General features: G+C 43.0%; 1 protein-coding gene across 6 annotated transcripts in view; it reads left to right on the forward strand.

Moving 5' to 3' along the window:
- Positions 1-908: 908 nt before the first annotated feature.
- col14a1a (collagen, type XIV, alpha 1a) overlaps positions 909-21,269 on the forward strand; it is a 123,232-nt gene continuing 102,871 nt past the window's right edge. Inside the window, exons 1-5 of one of the 6 annotated variants that reach the window (XM_020054968.3) lie at positions 909-1,571; positions 3,313-3,428; positions 10,961-11,077; positions 17,316-17,459; positions 18,124-18,219. In XM_020054968.3, the coding sequence (XP_019910527.3) occupies positions 3,338-3,428; positions 10,961-11,077; positions 17,316-17,459; positions 18,124-18,219 (448 nt within the window). In that variant the 5' untranslated portion in view covers positions 909-1,571; positions 3,313-3,337. Of the gene's footprint in view, positions 1,577-3,312; positions 3,429-10,960; positions 11,078-17,315; positions 17,460-18,123; positions 18,220-21,269 lie in introns of all 6 variants that reach the window. The other 5 variants (XM_013137931.4, XM_020054966.3, XM_020054965.3 and 2 more) reach the window with 5 other exon arrangements.

Raw genomic sequence — 21,269 nt, forward strand, 5'->3', positions numbered from 1 at the left:
TAACGTAAAATAGGCTTGGGTTACTATGTATATTGTTTACGCCAGACGTTCCGTTTTTGAAGATAACTAACATTTCCCTTGGACAGGTTCAGCAAACAGAGAGGACCTACCTGAATCTCTCCTCTAGAAACGTGATGTTTCTAGAGAATTGGAAAATTTACGACACCCCTTGTACAACAGGCCAAGTTAAAAGTTATAGATTCTGTGAAACCTCATACACTCCAGATCAGAATAAACTATACCTGTTTGTGATTACTGGTCTTGTACCATCATAAAATCTAACGTGAAATTTAGAAAACGTGGGTCTAATAATTTGTATATTGTAAAAACTATCTTTCTCCAACACGCAGGCACGCACACGCACAACACATACACACCAACACAGACACACATAGACCTCTTAACCCCACCCCTCCAAACAAAACACACGCACACACATTCCAAATATTCAGCCGCATTTCATTGTGGTGTGACTGCGTTGAAACCAACTGATTCTCCAATAGTCGATTGATCACGGACGCTCCCATCCCCAACCAAAGACAGATGATGTGACCAGAACCACGTGGTCTGTGGTAGCATCTGGTTTCCCTTTCACCGAGCGACCGGGAGAGGAGAGGTGTCAGAAGGAGCAAAAACAGACACCGACTACCACAACTGTTCACAGACTTCGTCCAAAAGACACAGAATTGTCTTTTTACTGTGCTACGTTAGACCAGTGTGCTAACAAGTGCGCCACATGAATTTGGGACCGTGTCTGGAAGACGGATGGGATGGTGGATGTGGGTGTGTGGTGCTGGTGGTGGTGGTGGTGAGGGGGTTAGGGGGGTGGTGGGGTGAGGAGGAGGGGCTTGAATTCCTTAAGGTATACACCTGGTGTAGAATGTAGCCTATACAATGCGACACAATTCAGTTCTCCCCCACGTTTCAAATTCCTCCGTCCCAAAAAAGTGTCGAACTCAAGCCTGTTAATTCTAACGGGCAAGTACACAGTCATTTAGGGACATCTTACTCTACATCCAATTGTCAAACATTATACAGTCACTCTTGGATGTAGATTTGTGTTCAGTATGCTCACAGAAAGCTTATTGCAGTAGGTGCGTACCCGGCTTTGACCAAGCACCTGCTCTCTGCATCCACAGTTCCAACCCGTTCGATCTCGGATAAAGGCTACGAAAACGAACCGATACAGCTAAAAGACAATTCCCCCAGTGCTATATCCTAAATTCCGTTACAGGTCGTTTCCTTGACAAGTCCAGTCGTGCCTCTGGGTTTGGTTCCGCGGGGTCCTTCTGCGCAGCAGCAATTGGTCGCATTTTTTCCTCTCCCTCTTCCTTCAGTCCTCAGGATGAAATGAGGTGAAAGAAGCGTTGGAAGGAACGAGGGAAGGAGAGGGGGATGAACAGCCGAAGGGATGGGTGAATAAGGACGCAATAAACACCCACCCTCAGTTTTAGTCTGGACTGACGGAATTTGGAGCCGGACAGAGTGTGAAGCAGTACCAGAGAGACGTTAACACTCTTGGGGATTCGGAGGATTAACCGGGAATAGGGGTTTGGAAGATTTGATTATTGGTGAGGTATGGTTTTAATTTATTCAGAAATTTTTATATTTAGAATGCACATATTTTCTTATGAGTAAAAAAAAAAATCTGTCTCACATTTCATCATTTGTAAATGTTGACTTGATCCATGGTTATATTTGGGCACAGTTTCTCCACATGGATTACCAAATCGTTAACCGAATTGAAGGTTGTGGAGTTAACCAGAACCATGCGTAATCTCATCAGTTTCCTTTAGTGTGGTGAACAAGTTCAAAATTAACTTTTGAAGAAGGTACTCTATCACGGTCGTTGGTGTAAGGAAATTGAATGTGAGAGGTACACAACCGGAGAAAGACATTCTAATAGTGTTGTGTGTTCCTAAAAAAGTCCAGTCAGATGTAGTAGAAGCGAGCTTTTAAATGAATACTTAACATGTGGTTGTATTACTAATTAATATTACCGTGCACTTGACGAATTTAAAGTTACAGAAACGACCAATGTTCCGGTTAAGATGAACCGCTCGCATGACTAAACGCGCATTCTCTCTGTCTATCTTTATGTGTAGGTGTATGTATTAGATTGCTTGGTATTCTTTTGATCTGGTTGCGTTTAGGGATTAAAACTTCATCCCCAATTTCCGGAGTTGCTTCAAATTGAATGCGCTGATTCCCGTAGCATCCTTAATATTTTGATGCATAATTGGCCAGATACAGCACGAACACGACAGCGGATTTGAGACAGCAAGACTTACTATCTCGAGGGATAAGTTTGGGATATCTCCCTGGAGTTGTGTTGTTATATTGAATAATAATTTAATATAACTGTATTCAAAAGCATTTCATGAGCTTCTGTTGTTTAATTGTTTTTAAAGTGTAATTGTTTAAAGTGTAAATTAAATGTCTTTAATGAAGTCATAATATAATTCCAATGCCAAATGAATGTTTAATTACACATATACCAAGATATTGAAGCACTTACGCACATTCCATCACATGTATCTGAGGATGTTGGCCGGAAATCGTTTTTCCTCATTCAGGCTGTTTTGAGTTTCATGAAAACACCAACACTTACAGTGTTAACAGATATAAAAATAACCACGAACGTGTTTCCCTACTGTCCTAAAATTGCACCACGTGTCAGTGGCGAATTAGCTTCCTCCATTCATGTTCTGCTGCTACTATTCTGTCCGTCTATTCAAAGCTTCTAATGATGATTGACATACAATAGTAGAGCTCCTCTCCTCCTCAATGTGAACAATTGTACTCAGGAAATGTTCTCCAGGGGCCTGTTCATCAAAATGTTACAACGTTCTCTACTGTTCTCTGTTCCATTCTCAGTCCCTCCCTTCTTCCTGCCACAATAGAGCCTGGCCCACCAGATGGACAAAGACATGTAGCCAGAACTCAAAGCTTGTTATATGTCATGGTCTCTCTCTCTCTAAACCAGCTTTGCTACGGTCTCTCTCTCACCTCTATTTCCTCTCTCTCCTCTCTCTGCCCTAAACCAGCTTGGTCATGGTCTCTCTCTCTCCATCTTTCTTTCTTTCTCTCCTCTCTCCCCTTCCTCCCTCTCTTTCTCTCTCTCCCATCTGCCCCTCGGTCCGTGCCTCTCTCCTCTCTTCCTATCGCGTCGCCCTGATAACATATCATTATTTCTACAGGTGCACACATGCAAATGAAGAACTCCAAAGCTCTCGGTAGTGTTTTCCAAAGTCAGTGATAATGACAGCGAGGCGCCTCTGAATAGTCCCTTAATGTCCTCCTCTCCTCCAGCTCAGCGGTGGACGCAACAGGACTGATGCTGATTGTAGGACCCTCAGTTAGGATGTGGTGTCCACTAGTCTTCATGGTTTTGGCGGTCCATTTCCCAGCCCCCGTCCATGGCCAAGGTAAGGACTACGATGGTGTTCTCGTCCGTCAGTCCATTTCTTTTTTCTGATGTGCAGATTTGGTCCAATCTCGTAAAACCTCAGATTGTCTGGTTTTGAGGCCCTGTTCACCGACATAGCTGCTCGTCTTTTCCCACAATTCAAATGATCCAAATGTATTATCGTTTTGTGTTTGTCCTACTTTTCAGTTTTTTAGAGGAATATTGTATAAAACGGAGCTTCTAGTCTAAGGGATGTGCTAAATTTGTCACAGGAGGACTATCAGATCCAATTACACATAGCTAGGCTGCCAACTCAATAAGACAAATTAATCATCTATCATGACATGAACTCCATCTGTGATCAATGGAGAAAAAAATCAAAGAGGTACTCTGATAAATGTTCATTTATGTTCTAAAAATCCTCCTACTTGAAATCCTTCTTTCAAATCCTTTCTGATCTTGATTGAGATTACCTGGCCCAGAACTGCAAACCCCACCTTTCTGAAATGCCAAACACACTCAATCCAACAGCGCACAGTATTTCAACAATTTTCGAATAGTATTTGAAACCAGGTCTGCCATGAGCAAAGCAGAAACCCACCTTCCCCCTTTGATCCAATCAGAGAGGATCATGACTACGTCTTCTGGAGGGACATCGATATTTTATTGATCTAGCTGTTTGGATGCAGCTCAACTCACCGTTTCTTCCAGGCCTTTGCGTAAAGAGATCCTCATGGCCAGTCATACAAAAGTAGGCTATCTGGCATGTGAAAAACCACATAGAGGAGATCAGGATGGGGAGAAGTGGACTGGAGAATACATGGGTTAAATTATATTTTCGTTTTTAGAGGGGTTTGATTTAGTTTGTCTGCCTCAGTGGAAGAGCTGGAATATTAAGCTACCAACTCCCGATAGGGCCATCCAGACAGGCTTGATCAAACCCTGAAAGAGTGAAATGTGTGTATGCAACATTTCTGAGATCTTTTATTTCAGCTAATCACATATCGGAGTCGGACCACTTCACATCAGTGATTTCGCTGCTTTAATTTCACCCTGACGCTTCCCCACCGCAAAATCATTGCCTCCACCACAAGACAGAAAATGTTGTGAGCAAAAATACTGTGATTAACAATTTGTTATGAGCAATATTAACCTTTGCTCTGTAAATCGCTAATCTGTCGATGTGCAACACTGTTCCAAGGGTTATCTAGGTTTCCAAGCTGCCTGTGCGAGAAGGCCTGAAGCTGCAGTCTTACATTGAACTGGAGGCACGAGGCGTGAAGTCATGTTCTTTGGCATGCCGCAAACGTGTAGTTTTATCTGGATGCTGTTCGCACAAACTTTATAAAGAATGCATTGTAGCCCAATCGTTTTATTTATACTCATGTTAGTTTAATATGCAAATGGAATAATATGTTTCCTTGGTTAGTTTATTAGGAGCTCCATAATGGCTGTATACATGTAATATGTATGGTACACTGGCCTGTATTTTGGGGGCAAGAAAGAAGCTGTTACTCAAAAAGTACCATCTAATGGTATGGAAGTGGCCCACCTGTGATGTGGAAGGTTTCTGGTGGGATGACACCAAGATAGAGTTTCTGGCCAAAACCTAAAGTGTAATGTGTGGAGCAAATCTAATCCTGCTCATGCCTCAACACACACCATCCCTACAATGAAGTATGGCGGTGGCAGCATCATGCTGTGGGGATGCTTCTTAACTGCTGGGACTGGGCATCTTGTTAAAATTGAAGGAAGCATGAATGGAGAGAAATACTGCAAGAGAACCTTCTACTCTCTGCCGAATTCCTTTCAAGCTCTGGAGGAAATTCACCTTTCAGCAGCTTAATGATCCCAATCACAATGTCAAACCAATAATTGCGTGGCTCCAGAACAAAATGGTGATTGTCCCACAGTGGCCCAGGCAAAGTCGTAATCTCAATTCCATTGAGAACCTGTGGCACTGTTTGAAAACCGCGGTCCATAAGCGTCATCCAACCACGCTGAAGAAACTGGAACAAGAAGAATAGGCCAAAATCAGTCTCACACTGTGTGCAAAGCTGGTACATTCTCACCAAAGACCTAAAGCTCCTAGTGCAGTGACAGATGGCTCTATGACTACTTATGCAAGCATGTTTCTTAAAAACGTATCCCTACATTAAATCAATCACATCACAGTATCAATGTTTTAAAATATCAAACAGGATTATATGGCAACATACCATTTGGGAAAACAGGTTCAATTGGTATGGGGGCACCTTTTACTCCAACCTGTGACACATCGTTGGCTATATTGACACGGACGGCCCAATTGTGATCTCTGTAAACCAATCATATCAGTTATTTTCTAATCTGATGTAGGTGAGAAAAATACAACTCAGCAGGCATCTAGTTTTCAGAGGAAAACATAAGCTAGCTTGACGATCAGAAGTTTTTCAGAGCTGATCTAGTTGGTTAAAACAAAGCCTATTCTTGCCCACTTTGCTGATGCATTCTCTTCTTTTTTTATGATAAACGTAGACAAAATAATAAATTTCCTTAAAATATTTGGACAGTCTGGGCACTTCTTTGTTCTGTACCTACTCACATATATATTTCCCTTCAGTGTGCAGCCCAGGGTTGGCTAGTTAAGCCCCAGCTGCTGCTTAAAATGACAGAGTCGTTAGCAGTTATAATGACATTCTATTGATTTTCCCTGATGCCGTACGCCAAATACGATAACATTTTAGCTGCCTAATCAGAAAAAAAAGCTAAGCGTTTCCTTTGCGCATGTTAAAATCTAGATTGGTGCAAGATTGTATGAGAAGGAAAAGAAGCAGACAAGCACGGCAACTAGAAATAGTTCATTAAAAACCAGCAGGCTGTTGTGTACTCAATTGCCCATGCAGAGAGCGGAGATAATGCATCGTTATTTCCACAGCGTCCTATGCTCATTTTGAATCCATTTCTGGGGTTTCATGTTGGCAGTCTTTACATGACAGGACTACTTAGGCAACCGACTCTGACTGAATATATGTACTCCCAGTGTAAGTCTCCATCTACACATTTGTGTGATCAAGAACTAGCGGAAGAGGAGTCTTAATATTTAAACACCCTCAGCAGGGATTTCCACATTCATGTTGGTTACAGTAAAATGTTCAAAAGAGACGGGGCTCGGCATTAGTCAGGTAGGTGAGCAGCACGCTGTGAGGGGAGGGTGAAAAAGGGCTCAGTGGATTCTGGGGTAAGTGCTATCTGCCACAACAGAGGCGTCTTTAGATGAATGGAGAGGAGAGACAGATGAGAGGAGAGGATAGGCGAGGAGAGGAGAGGCAAGGAGAGAAAAAGAGGATAGAAGGGTGGGATGAGAGGATGAGAGGAAGAAGAGTGAGAGAGAGAGAGGAGCCGTTTAAATTGGCTTGCAGGTTATGTATGGGTGTTCTAATGCCTATAATATAATTCTTAGAAAGTTGAGAACATATAAATTATGAAGAAACAAGAATTTGTATTTCTTTGGTAAAAACAGCATTGTCAGAGATGCTACAGTATTCATGTCAAAAACATCTATTCCACTGGTACAAGGCATGGGGAAATCCATTCTTAGCTTTTCCTTCTAAACAAATCGGTTTTAATGGGTTCTAACATAATGTTATTTTGATTATCGCTTAAACCGTCACTATTATTGTATGCGGTCATGATCTCTAAGTATTTATTACGATCTCTAAGTATTTATTACGATCTCTTAAGTATTTTTTACGGATGAAGCAGTTATTAGCTAGAATTTCTTTTGCTCATTGAAATACAGTAGGCTTTAGCAAAGTTCGAAAAATAACTGGGTTACTGGTTGAAATTATTTTAAATATACAGTATAATGCAAATTATTGCCAAATATGATCCACTTATGTTAAGCTGGACATTCATTTGATACATAAAATTATATTACAAATGAATTTGAAGCAATATGTAAATGTAGTCTATGTTTCTGGCGCTCTATGAACTTCTCTGTGTTTTCCCCCAATAGGGAAATAGTGAATGCCGACTCAGGAAATAACACCCTCTTCACTGCAAGTAATGTTTATTCTTCATGACAAGAACATTTGGTATGTTATCCCAATTGGCTGTTGCCAAGGGAACAGCCACTCCTTTCATAGGATAGTAGCCCTGTCCTAAAATGACAATGAAGCATCTCCTGTTTAATTTGGATGTATTGTATAAAACCCTTTATGCACCAGCAGTTGTCACAAAGTGCTCATACAGTTACCCAGCCTGAAACCCCCAAGGAGCAAGCAACAGCATTTTGATGCACAGTGACTAGGAAAATCTCTCTAGTGGGGTTGAAACCTTCGATGCAATCTGGAGAGGAACCAGATTCTGAGGGTTGACCTGTCCTGGCTGTGTGGGTGAAGATTACAGGAGTCCACGACTTTCCTTTAGGCCACATTAATAATTCAGCCAATGACCAGCGGGTCAATAAGTAAAGGTTGGCTATGTCCAGAGTCTTCCGTCAGTATCTAGATTTGAGACACAGCCAGATGGACTTTGGAAAAGGACAGCTAGTTTTCGTCAGGCCAGCTGAAACCCTAAGTCGCGGTCCAAGGGCATAGATCCTCTTAAGATTCAACAGTACACTGGAGAAATTGGAGGGAGCATTCCTTAGGTCCAAAACGATCCCTCACCACAGAATTCAGAATGACCCTAGCACCCCACAAACTATTGCTGTGTAAAAATTAGGGACTGAGACAGGGGGGGTCTGGAGCCCAGATAGGGCCAACCGGGCAATAAATATCTTCACCCACTTTGCCAAGCACCGTACCGCCAATGTAACACCAACCAACTGCAAACCACCCTGAGACAAGGCCGTGCGTAAACCACAGCGTTCTCTTCCATTGCATGAGTGTTATGGGGTAACACAAGTAAGACATGAGTTAGTGAATCCCCTGTAACTGGAGTGAGAAGGCCGCCAGGCAAGGTTGGGATGTTTCGTTAATCCAGGACCTCCAGTATTGTTTAAATTAATAAATTGCTTAATTGTTGAAAGGTGTGTGCGGGCGCGTCTAGGGTATAACAGGGAACAGGTGTGCTGACTGCCCATGTGTGGAATAATTGAATGCAACACGCGGTGAACAGCTGCCAAGTGCTGGGGAGCGATCAGATTCGTGGCCTGTTGATGAAATCCCTCCCGGACCCCATTTACCCAAGCCTAACATGCAACCTCGTCCTGGTCTTGTCTTGGCATTTACCCAGGCCTGTCTGTTTACACTTATATCTGATCACAATCAGATCGCAGCATGTCTTTTAATCGTCCCCATCAGGCACTGACTGCAGTTTATGTGGTCTCTCTGGGTAATCAGCAGCACATTCTAGTGGTGTTCAATTAATATGCGGGTATTTTGTATTTTTAATACAGTAAAAAACACATTATCCTCAGCAAGATGAATTATGTTGACCTAGATACCAAAAGAGAAAAATTTTGGAAGTTAACTATCACAAAACATGCTGGGTATTGTTATTCTAAAGAGTATACTGTACTGTATCTTGTTACAAAATAAAACTGTATCTAAAAGGCTGGCAACAGAAATGACAATATTCAGATTTCTTTTAATGTTTTGCTGCTCATCTATAACAATTACGCAGGAGCTTAAATGGCTCCTAAACAACTTTTCTGCTAGGGGAGTCAAACTAGCAATCCCCAAGGAATCCTTCACGCCGTCGTCCTCACAAGCAAAATGACTGTACTTTCAAGTGTTTACCTAGATCATTCCAATGTCGTCCGTCGTGTACTGTTGAACCGGGCTGGCCGATGCCCTGCCATGCATTCAAGGCCCACCTTTGAGTCATTTGACGTTAAACACCGTGTGTTGTACGGTGCCTGGATGGAACCTTTCACACCACACCTGTCCCAACTGACGTCCGACCACTCCGAGCCCCGGTGAAACACGCTAATATATGTCCATGGTGCGGTGCCATTCAGGATGCACGCCAAGTTGTTGGTGCTCCTTCATCTAACTTCAAAGTGACTCAGCCAGATGCTTAAAGTGTTTTGTTGTTGTCTACTTCTGATGAGGGACACAAGGTAACAGACAAATCTCAGGTGTTCTTTTATTAATCAGTTCATTAATTGATTCCTTGTTTCCAGGTGAGTGGTTTAGACTATAGATGTGATCACGCCATTCATTCAGGTGTCACGTGTCTGCCTTTAAAACACATGTTTAGATCACGCCCTGCAGGTCTAGGCCTGTGTTTAAGTTACGGACTGGAATTTCAGGAGATATTTAGTCACCACAGAAACAAATCACAGATGATTTCCAATCAGGTTTGTTAACAAGTTCATCTACATTGACTTCTGCGACCTAATAGTTTCCCTCTATGCTTGAAAATGTGTTTATTGCTTGTGCCAGATTGTATATAACTTTACATGCCAATAGTCTTGCTAATAACCAGCTTCAAGTCCCTCTATAGTACATAACAAAGTCATTATACGTGTTTCAAAATTCCTAGAACATTCATAGAGTTCCCTGTTTTTTTTCAATATCCTGGTTGGAATGAGTCGGGAATAAGCATGAAATCCAGAATCCTCCAACCAGGAAATTCAGAAAATCTTGGAATTTACTGAAATTTCCCAGAAGGTTTTGCAACCCTATTCATCCCAAGTAGAGTATCGGCATGTAAAGATTACATGGGTACCATTCTGCTCCTTGCTATGGGGGGAACCAGCACCAGTGTTTGTTGGTTGCCGTAGGAATGCAGTAGTGAGGTTCTGGTGAATAGTTTCTAACTAACTTAGTAGTATGTAGATGGAATGGTTAAAACTGGTGTCCGCCCACCACAGTGTGGGTGGAAAGACTATTCATCTTAGATGGTATTATCTTTCAATAATACTGTCCTGTCCATCCGTCTGATTGTGTGTCTAAACCTATAGCTGGGATCAAGTCACATTCTCTTTCTCACAGTGGCCTGCATATAGACATGTCGGACTGCATGAATATCAAGCTGGAGCTGAGCTGTAGCAGTATTAGCCCCTGAGGACTTCCCACGGCTGATACTTTCCATTGGGACGGCGTGCAACGCTTCACGCTGCTTTTCCATTGATTCCCCGTCGTCTGGGAGACATATTAATAAAACCTCTGATGACGTTATGAGTCTGTGGCGCCTGTCTTTCTGATGGGAAGTGTTCATGTCATCGTATCAGTCGAGATCCAGTGGTCCCTCATGGTGTGGCTGAGCGTGGCTGAACGAGCAAGAGAATATGTCTGTCTGCCAGGATCCCTTTCGTTTTCCAAAATGTTATGATCTCATCGCCGAATTGATTTTCTTATTTTTTTTTTGACGTCTCTTCGCCGTCATCCCAAACAGCACCCTAATCACTATAGACTCCATAGTGCACTGCTTTAGAGAAGGACCCGCTCTGTTCAAAAGTAGTGCACTTTATAGGGGAAAGGGTGCCATTTGGAACTGTGTGATTAACCCTTCTCTAGCCACACTAACATCTGCCGGGGATTTTGTTCAAAATTCACTATTAATACAAACCTCTACTGACTAACTCCGTTTTAATGATCATTTGTTCTTTGCTTTCAGTCGCAGCGCCACGCAGATTGCGTTTTAGAGTGCTCGGTCCGAGCAAATTGCATGTGTCCTGGAAAGAGCCGAAGGGAGACTTTGACAGCTATACCGTTCTGTACAACAGTGAACCAGGTGAGCTTCTTCTTCTGTTGTCTTTTTGTTGTTATGATGGATCTACAGAATTCAACAGGGATTGGGCAACTGGAACCTTCAAGGGCCACGGGTTTATTTAATTTTAAAATGTTTAATTATTACTTTATTTATATTATAGAACTTAGGTGGCCAAAACTTACTTTTAAAAAATAGAATACTATGTTTTTCAGTTACTGTGTCTCTAGCCCATGTTAGAAATCAGTTTAATAACTTAATAAGCGTGACACACTCGTTGTTTCTTTTAGTCACTCTCACTGAGATGTCACATTAAAAACTGCTAATATTTCTTTCCACCCCATTGTAAAATAATGAGAATTGCAGAAAATGCTTCAAATGAAACCTATTTTCTCTATGCCCTATGGCTAACTGACTAGAACATTTTAAAACTGTGCGGTCCATGGCAAAAAAAAGAGTGGAATTGCATGATATTCATTTTTATATACTAAAATGTCTCTGCCAACCCATGGAATAGAATAGTAACACATGTGTTTTAAAAATGAAACATTTTCTCAGCACCCACATGGTAAAATGTGCACAAATAATGCAAAAGTGTCAATGCACGGGTAGAACGTGTAGTTCATATTAACGTCATTGAAACGAAATTTACATAATACAATTTAAATATGGGGTTGTCTTATTTGACTTAAGATAAATGCTGTGTGGCTCTTGATGAGAATGCATTCTAAATTAGTAAATGGAAAATGTTAGTTAAAAGCACAAAAACACTATTTGCCTGGTTCCCATACAATATGTGCAGTAAAATGTACCTTTACAGTATTAGGCTGTTTTCCATACTCTATGTGTTCTACACTCTAAAAAGAAAAGGATATTGGAGGGTGTTTTAGAAAATATCTTTTAAGGCGCCCTGGAGCAGGTTTGTTACTCTGTGAGCTTTGTGGCATGTTCTCTAACTATAGGACCCAGTAATTAATTGCAACCACCGGGTGTCTCCAGTCTATTAATCAGTTCTTGTTTAGAGGGGAACAATTAAAAAAGCAGCCAAACTGGTTTTGAGGGCCAGGTTAGAAAATGAAGGCCTTAAAGGATCATCCGAGAGCCTTTTCCTTTGAGAGAATGGCCATTAGGGAACACAGAGATGAAGCAAAACAGAAATAGCCTGGATCACCAGCGTTCCCCTGAATGCGGCCCGTGGATAAAAGAAGATATGCTCTGAGAAAAAAGGATTGTGTTATCTTGAATCCAGCTGGGTTGCCCCATCTGTGCTAACAACTCCTGTGTTAATAATCAACCACTGGACCTGGTCCTGGAACTGGCTTGAGACAAAAGGAGTTTGGGGGTAATATTTACTATATTTATCCTGGTTGGCTGTCTTTAAGAGGTCGTGGGGGGTGTAATATTTACCATATTTACCCTGGTTGGGTGTCTTTAAGAGGTCGGGGGTAATATTTACCATATTTACCCTGGTTGGCTGTCTTTAAGAGGTCGGGGGTAATATTTACCATATTTACTCTGGTTGGCTGTCTTTAAGAGGTCGGGGGTAATATTTACCATATTTACTCTGGTTGGCTGTCTTTAAGAGGTCGGGGGTAATATTTACCATATTTATCCTGGTTGGCTGTCTTTAAGAGGTCGAGAGTAATATTTACCATATTTATCCTGGTTGGCTGTCTTTAAGAGGTCGAGAGTAATATTTACCATATTTATCCTGGTTGGCTGTCTTTAAGAGGTTGAGAGTAATATTTACCATATTTATCCTGGTTGGCTGTCTTTAAGAGGTTGAGAGTAATATTTACCATATTAATCCTGGTTGGCTGTCTTTAAGAGGTCGAGAGTAATATTTACCATATTTATCCTGGTTGGCTGTCTTTAAGAGGTTGAGAGTAATATTTACCATATTTATCCTGGTTGGCTGTCTTTAAGAGGTTGAGAGTAATATTTACCATATTTATCCTGGTTGGCTGTCTTTAAGAGGTCGAGAGTAATATTTACCATATTTATCCTGGTTGGCTGTCTTTAAGAGGTTGAGAGTAATATTTACCATATTTATCCTGGTTGGCTGTCTGTAAGGACAGTCTGAGTTTTCTCACAGACTAATCCCCGACCCTCATCGTTGCCAGATAAAAAACCTTTCTGATTATTATTGATTATATTCAACACCATTCAACCTCTCTAGTCCTCTCTCTGTCTTAAAGAGATGCTCAGCCTTTATTTAGAGACATCACAGCAATCTGTCCTGATTCATTGAAGTTTTTACACCTAAAAGATGAGATAACTGTCATTGCCCTGTTCAGGCATATGATAAATAAAAACTAAATAGCTATTTTTAATTGTAGCCTTATTTTCACTCCTGTGCTTGTATATTTTCTGATACTATCTTTTGTCACAGGGAAATTATGTTTCTTATATTTGCTTGCAAAAACCTACAAAACACTATTACATCAGAATGTTATTATGCAAATGTACTTGATTTAGTTTTCTACTGTGCAATTAACATATTTTTGAATGATGCTGTTCACATGAAACACATGTAAAGTTTGAAAATCACTCTTCACATTTGAAACCCATTTAATATAAATGCTGCTGTAAAAATAATAATAACTCTATTCAGTACTTCAAAAAGAGAGCGGAGGGATTGACATTGTTGCACAAATCCACTCCAGATGAAATGCTCCCCAATGTTCCAACTCAGAGGCAGCCGATGCTTTCTGTTTGGCTAATTAGTGGTGTTAGGGTTGGACAAGGACGGCTGATGTTTTTGGTTTACAGTGCATCAGCCTGCCTGGTCTCCTGTTCAGCCCTCCGTCTGGTTCAAATGGCACACTATTCACTTTGCAGTGCACTCATTTTGACCCGGACCGCTACAGCTTTGGTCAAAAGCAGTGCACTAGCTAAGGTATTGCGCTGCACTTGCACGCTGTGTTTCCCTGCGACGGATGGCCAAGTCCCCACAGACCACACAGCAACAGGCCCTGGTGTTTCATCAGGCCCAGCTGGGTAGGGGACTGTCTCACATCTCTACTGAACTGGGGCCAGAAACACTCAGCAGTCTGCCTTTGTGGCTCCCTCCCTCACTGTCTCTCTGCTTGTCTCTCTGCCTGCCTGTCTGCCTCACAATGTGTCTCTCTGCTTGCCTCTCTGCCTCACAGTGTCTCTCTGCCTCACTGGCTGCCTCTCTCCCTCACAGTCCGTCTTTCTGCCTGTTTCTCTGCCTCACTGCCTGTTCCTCTGCCTGCCTCTCTGTCTCACAGTGTGTCTCTCTGCCTGTCTCTCTGCCTCACAATGTGTCTCTCTGCCTCACAGCCTGTCCCTCTGCCTGCCTCTCTGGCTCACAGCCTGTCTCTCTGCCTGTCTTACTGCCTCACAATGTTTCTCTCTGCCTCTCTGCCTGCCTCTCTGCCTCACAGTGTATCTCACTCTCTGTCTCTCTGCCTCACAGTGTGTCTCTCTGTATCACTGCCTGCCTCTCCCTCACAGCCCGTCTGTCTGCCTGTCTCTCTGCCTTACTGCCTGTCCCTCTGCCTGCCTCTCGGCCTCACAGCGTCTCTCTGCGTGCCTCTCTGCCTCACAGTGTGTCTCTCTGCCTGTCTCTCTGCCTCACAATGTGTCTCTCTGCCTCACAGCCTGTCCCTCTGTCTGCCTCTCTGGCTCACAGCCTGTCTCTCTGCCTGTCTTACTGCCTCACAATGTTTCTCTCTGCCTCTCTGCCTGCCTCTCTGCCTCACAGTGTATCTCACTGTCTGTCTCTCTGCCTCCCTGCCTGTCTCACTGCCCGTCTCTGTCTCACTGCCCGTCTCTCTGCCTCACTGCCTGTCTCGCTACATGTCTCTATGCCTCACAGCCTGTCTCTCTGCCTGTCTCACTGCCTGTCTCTCTGCCTCACTGCCTCACTGCCTGTCTCTCTGCCTCACTGCCTGTCTCTCTGCCTGTCTCACTGCCTGTCTCTCTTTCTCACTGCCTGTCTCTCTGCCTGTTTTTCTACCAGTGTGCTTGTCTGCCCAGCATATTTGCCCCCCCACACCTGTCTGTGCTCCCGGCGCTGGTGGTTGTCATGTGTGAAAGGCCCCCCCGGGTGAGGGCCCCGCAGGGCGTCCTGTCCGTCGTTGGTTTTCCCCCTGGGACAGATAATAGGCCCTCAGCTTGCTCAGTGCCCACTGCTTATCACAGCGCCTGGAAGTGGGACCACCCATCCAGTGCAGCTGTGCCCGGGCAAACACAGACATCATTAAGGCCTTGTGGGAGCACGTAGGGGCCTGGGGAAGTGGGCTAACTCCCGGTGAATCTGCGATGCACTGGTTACGATGTGAACGCTGCTTTTAGTCGATCAGGACTTCGGTGCCCCTCAGTTGAAAGCGGGATCTTCGCTGATCTTGAACGCTTTGTGAAACAGCCGTTTGACTAATTCTATATTTACTGACATTTCCAACTGCATTAAATTTTTTTTAAATGCAGAATTAAGAATGGCCTTTATTGTTCATGAAATGCATTGTGAAAATATGGTGTGAATGCATTTATTTCTGTATGGCGTGCTGTGCTACAGCATAAACTGTTATATGCAGTGTCATCACCACTAGATTCTAGGTCCATGCTACTAAATCTCCCTCCATCTCGCTCTCTTTATCTCTCTCTTTATTGCTCTTTTCATCTGTCCATATTTTTTCTCTCTTCCTCCTCTCCTTCTCTTTCCTGTTCTCCCTCTTCCTCTCTCATTCCACACGTTTTCCGTCTCTCTCTGCTCGTTTAACACATGCAGGCCATTCTTCTCCTGAGTTCTCTTTTGAAAGTACTGCTGATTAAGCATGGTTAGACTTCTTCCTATTGATCAGTCAGCCCTGTAGGATTTAAATCAACCTAATTGGTCAATAATGTGAACTCGGGCCTGAGCTGTTTTACTGCTGAGGGAACTAAATGTGGAGCTGTGTGTTTGAGGAGAGGCGAGGTGGACAAGAGGACATGATGGGAGAGGAGAGAGGCAAGATGAAAGGGGAGGAGAGATTCAGAGGGGCAGAGGAGACGTGTGCAGAGCAGCTTGAGCCACACAAACTTCAGTTTCTCTATTCTAGACTTATTGTAAATATATCTAATGTTGGTTGTTTTGTTTTTCACCCCCCCCCCCCCAAATCTACTTCAAGGCATTGATACCGGTAGTCCTGTATGACCCTTCTCGTCTGGGGGGGGGGGGTGAAGACCCAAGGTCTTTTGGGTAGTCTTTTTATTTTAGAGATGTTTTCTTTTAGAGTTTCTTTTTTTTGACTCCTTTGTTGTGTGGTGATTTTCTTTTCATGTCATTCAAAACGTTTAAAAAAAATTAAGTGAATGCCTACTGTTAATGCATGAATCTTAAATTATGGAAAGCTACTGCTTCACTTGGTCACAAGATTTAAAAAGCAGACAGTTGAAGGAAATGATGTTTGGCTAATCAAATGGAAAACAAAATCTCTATAAAATGTACATCAAGCCTACAGATGTTGGAATTTCCCTGCACAGCACAAAATACAAACGAGTGTATTCAAAGTCTAGAATAGCTTCTGGAGTTTGTAATTTCCACTTTAAAATGTCACACTTGATTTGCCCATATGAAAACCTTATCAACTCCTACAAAAACATTCCATAAATTATCAGTCACATAACAGTTTGTGTCCTGTTAGTATTATTGTGTTCAATAGGCCCAGATTTAAAAACCGCATCTGGAATAATATGTTCAAAGTGGTTTATCTTGGTTTACTTAGATGGTCATCCGACTGAATGGAACTGAAATAATTCTGCTCTGTCTTGATTTGGGGTTGACAAAATTTTCCAACATATTGTGACTGATGGCAAAGTGTCTCAGTTTCAAAAAATAAATCACAGCAAGCTCAACTGGATTGTCAGATATGTTTGCATTTGTATTCATAGTCAATTTATTTTATGAGTAGAGCCGCACGGCAGAAAGATACGATTAGCAGAATTTTGCAACCCTAAGTGTGTCCGCTCAAAACCACACACACACAAGCACACACACACACACACACACACAGACAGATTTTCCAACCCAAAAATCCTGATTGTGAACTTCTTCACACAAACATCTGACATTGATACCCCTGGAAAACTTAAATGGGAAATGTTTGGTCTGAATCCTATTCCCTTTGAACAATTACTTTTTGGCACTCTCAAAATAGTGTTGCCTGCGTTTTATTAGATGTCAAACAACAGGGTTTCCAGTAAAACAGGACGCAGCCTAGGTCCTTAACCTGTTTTCCCTGTCCGTCTTCAACAGGTGAAGAGGAGAAGCAATTGCGCGTTTCAAAAGGGGAAAATAAAGTGGTCATAAACGACTTTGATGCCATGAGGGAGTACTACGTCAAAGTTATAGCTGTGAACGGTGACCAGCAAAGCAGAGCACTGCGAGGGAAGTACTCAGGTATGTGGACGTTTTGGCCGTGTGGTTGTTGTTTAACTACAGCACGGCTTCTGTACAACGATTGTAATTGGACCATAACTGACGCGTGGCTCGTTGTTAAAGGATAGTGATCTTGCTGTAAGGCCACTGCTGAGTTATATTCTGGTGGGTGGGCTTTTATCAACTCATTCACTAGTATTGAACAATCATTTATGCAACAAGTCTCAGACAGAATACATTTAATAACATCCCTCTCTTCTATAAAATTGCTTCTGCATCCAAAGTTTTGCAGGACGCTCTACGGTCGTTTCCGTTAGGAAAATCTTACAGGCCAAGAGGCCTGGCTGCCTCGGTCGTTTCCGTTAGGCTGCCTCGGTCGTTTCCGTTAGGCTGCCTCGGTCGTTTCCGTTAGGCTGCCTCGGTCGTTTCCCTTAGGCTGCCTCGGTCGTTTCCGTTAGGCTGCCTCGGTCGTTTCCGTTAGGCTGCCTCGGTCGTTTCCGTTAGGCTGCCTCGGTCGTTTCCGTTAGGCTGCCTCGGTGGCAATTTGTCTCTTGGTCTCACCACTGTGTCCAAGTTGAGACAGGGTAGGAGAGAACGAGAAAAGGGCAGATTGCCTGCGTGTATTTAATGAACAGTTAGGTGTGACCGGAATAAACGGATGTCCTTTCTTCTCTCTGTGCCACAGCTGAAGACCTGGATGGAGGGAGCGAGGGTGAGGGCACATTGTCTCAGAGACTTAAGAACGCTGGAGGGGCTGAGGACATTAATGAGATAGCAGGAGGTAAGACAGAATGGATGTTTTCCTGCTGTGCCTGGCTGGCTGGTCTGGCTGGCTGATCTAACTGGTCTGGCTGGCTGGTTTGTTGGCTGGCTGATCTGGCTAGTCTGGCTGGTGGGTTTTTTGGCTGGCTGGTTTGCTGGTCTGTCTGCCTGATTTGTTGGCTGGTTTGGCGGCTGACCAGTTGGCTGGAAGTTCATCCTGCTTTCTACCAGACTAAATATGAAATTTGTTCTTTCTCTTTTCCTTAAAAGTATTTAATGCTGTGACTGTTCATGCCACTACATCTTTCTCTTGGGACATCTATTGATATCTGTCTGTCTGGTTGGTTAGTTGGCAGGACAATTGCTGGGTATATAAATGTTTTCTCCCACTTTTCAATGAAATGTGAGAATCAGGAAAGAGTGCGTTAGCTTTGGTCTTCATAGATTCTAGAAGGTTTTCAGGTTCTAGTTAACCCTGATCTGTTCATCATGAAAAGCAGGTTGGGAGATGGATAAGGAGGGATCAGGGAGAAAGGGATTGTTTTTACAGTATTTAAGGACTCTGGCATTTGTTTTTCTCCAACCACCGCATTTACTGAGGTTGATGACTAGGTAGCGTACATGTTATTATAGGGTACTAATGGAATGTGGGGGTGATGGTTGAGGCCCGCACTCAGAAATGGGGTCAAGTGAAATGTTGAGGATTCCACATCAATAGTATTATTGCTGGACTAAACCTGCTGTATTTATTACGTGAAATGCTGAGATATTTTCTCTAGCAAAAGGCCTCACTGTTCAGTAAAGTTCTAGACAGTCCAAAACACAGCTGCTTTTCTCTTCTACCTGGTAATAAATTACACCCACCTGGAGCCCAGGGACTAAATATGTCCTTAATTAGATGGGAAGAATTAACAGAGGCAGCACCACCGGTTCTGTTGCCTCCGTATAGGGAACTCGGAAAGTATTTGTTTTTGAGCTCGGTAATCCATAATTTTTTATTTTAAAGTCTACAGTGACTATATAAACTGCAGAATTTAAAGTTTTTTAAAATCTGTACACGATTTACAATTCATTGTGTACATTGTCACACATTTTAGGGAATGAAATGTTTTCGCACAGTTGGCCCCAAATCTGTATTTTATTAGGCAGTTGTTTTTGTTTACATCACTAGCATGTGCGCAGTTGTGCTGTCAATGTCTTGTTTTGATTGACATTTGCATCTGAAGTCTGTTGCTCAGGTCTGACGTTATGGGTAACAAAGCAGTGTTAGTTCAGGGTCAAGCTGGCCAATATGGCCAAAATAAATAGATCAGAGACATCAGTTGGTTTTAAGTGTGTTAAAATCAAAAGGACCTTAATCAGATAGACCAAAAATGACCACCACAACTGAAACATCTTAAATGGCCAAGGAAAAAAGTAACAGCAGACCAACAGGTCATGGAGACTCTCCAGGTGGTAGATGTGTCAAAGACAACCAAACACCAGCAGAATGTCAGGTGACTACCAAACACCAGCAGAATATCAGAGAGTTCAGAACAGAATGCTCTAACCTCAGAGTTCAGAACAGAATGCTCTAACCTGAGAGTTCAGAACAGAATGCTCTAACCTCAGAGTTCAGAACAGAATGCTCTAACCTGAGAGTTCAGAACAGAATGCTCTAACCTCAGAGTTCAGAACAGAATGCTCTAACCTGAGAGTTCAGAACAGAATGCTCTAACCTCAGAGTTCAGAACAGAGAACTATGCCCTCACTTCTGAATTCTGACATGAACAGGACGCCATTGCACTTGAGTTCTGAACGGAAGAGAACTCTGTCACTTCTTCTTACAGAGTAGAGTGCTTCTGTTCTGTCCTGACTTAAACTTGACTGTTTGCTGTTGCCTCTGTAACCAGATCAGTAGGTGCGCCCCAAACGTCATCATTTTCCCCATCTCGTGCCCTACATTTGACTCAAGCCCTGATCCAATGTGAGCTATAGTGGCAAAAGGGTGCCATTTGAGACACAGACAATACGTTCCTTTTAATGTGTCTCCTTTGGGAGGGTTTCAAAAAGGATTGCCTCCTTGAAAGGACAGAAGGACCTGAATCATAACAAAAACACGTAAAAAGATAGAATCCTAAAGGTGCCCTTGATTTCTTTTTTGCACAGCTGACAAAATGCTCTCCAACTGTGCATCAGATGTGTTCCTACGGTAACTGTCATGGCAGTCTGTTTACAGAGCATTTTGCTTTTCAAACAGATTATATTTCTGTATTTTCTTACTACTTCCAATGAGAATGGCTTGGAGCACACCTACTAAAATACATCAGTGCAGCCAGTAACTTCAATTTCACTCAGCAATGCCATGGGGTCAGGCCTTGTTTTGTGTCTGAAAGGATATATCTGTAAAGACCTAGACAGACAGGAAGGATCTGTGATTGTCTGAGAGAGAAAGAGAGAAAGAGTCGTATCATGAGAGCCTAACAATTTATTTGAGACCCAAGGCTCAGCAATAGTTAAAACTGCTCTAGATGTTCACGCACACACACACACACACACACACACACACAAAACCAGAGCTAGTTAAAGTTTCCTTGAACAGGTTTTTGTCTGGGCCTGCAGTGGTCAGAGGTCCAGTCTGCCACCCAAAGGCCCCTGGGTAATAGCAGAGGACATAGGTGGAGGCGTGATAATGAAGCTGTGTTGTGATGACCATCTATAGGAGGCCCAAACGCGGAGGTCACCGAATGAGCCTTTCTAGGAGGACAGGACCCTGAGGTCACCGAATGAGCCTTTCTAGGAGGACAGGACCCTGAGGTCAACAAATGACCCTGTCTAGGAAACTGAGAGACAGGGAAGGACCGAGGCAACATGGAGGAAAGGAAGGAGTGAGTTCTGGGAGGGGAAGACAGGGATGTGCAGAACGGAGAGAAGGAAGAGAGGGATTAGAATGGAAATAGTGAAAGGAATCCACTGCTCATCTTGGGGGCAGTGAAACAGCCGTCTTCCTTTTGGGTAAAGGTAAAGCAAAGTAAGCACAGGGCGGTTGGACGAAAATGGCGTGAGAACGTTAACAGGCCAGGGCCAAAG

The sequence above is a fragment of the Esox lucius genome, chromosome 16 (genome assembly GCF_011004845.1).
Source record: "Esox lucius isolate fEsoLuc1 chromosome 16, fEsoLuc1.pri, whole genome shotgun sequence".
Taxonomy (NCBI): Eukaryota; Metazoa; Chordata; class Actinopteri; order Esociformes; family Esocidae; genus Esox; species Esox lucius.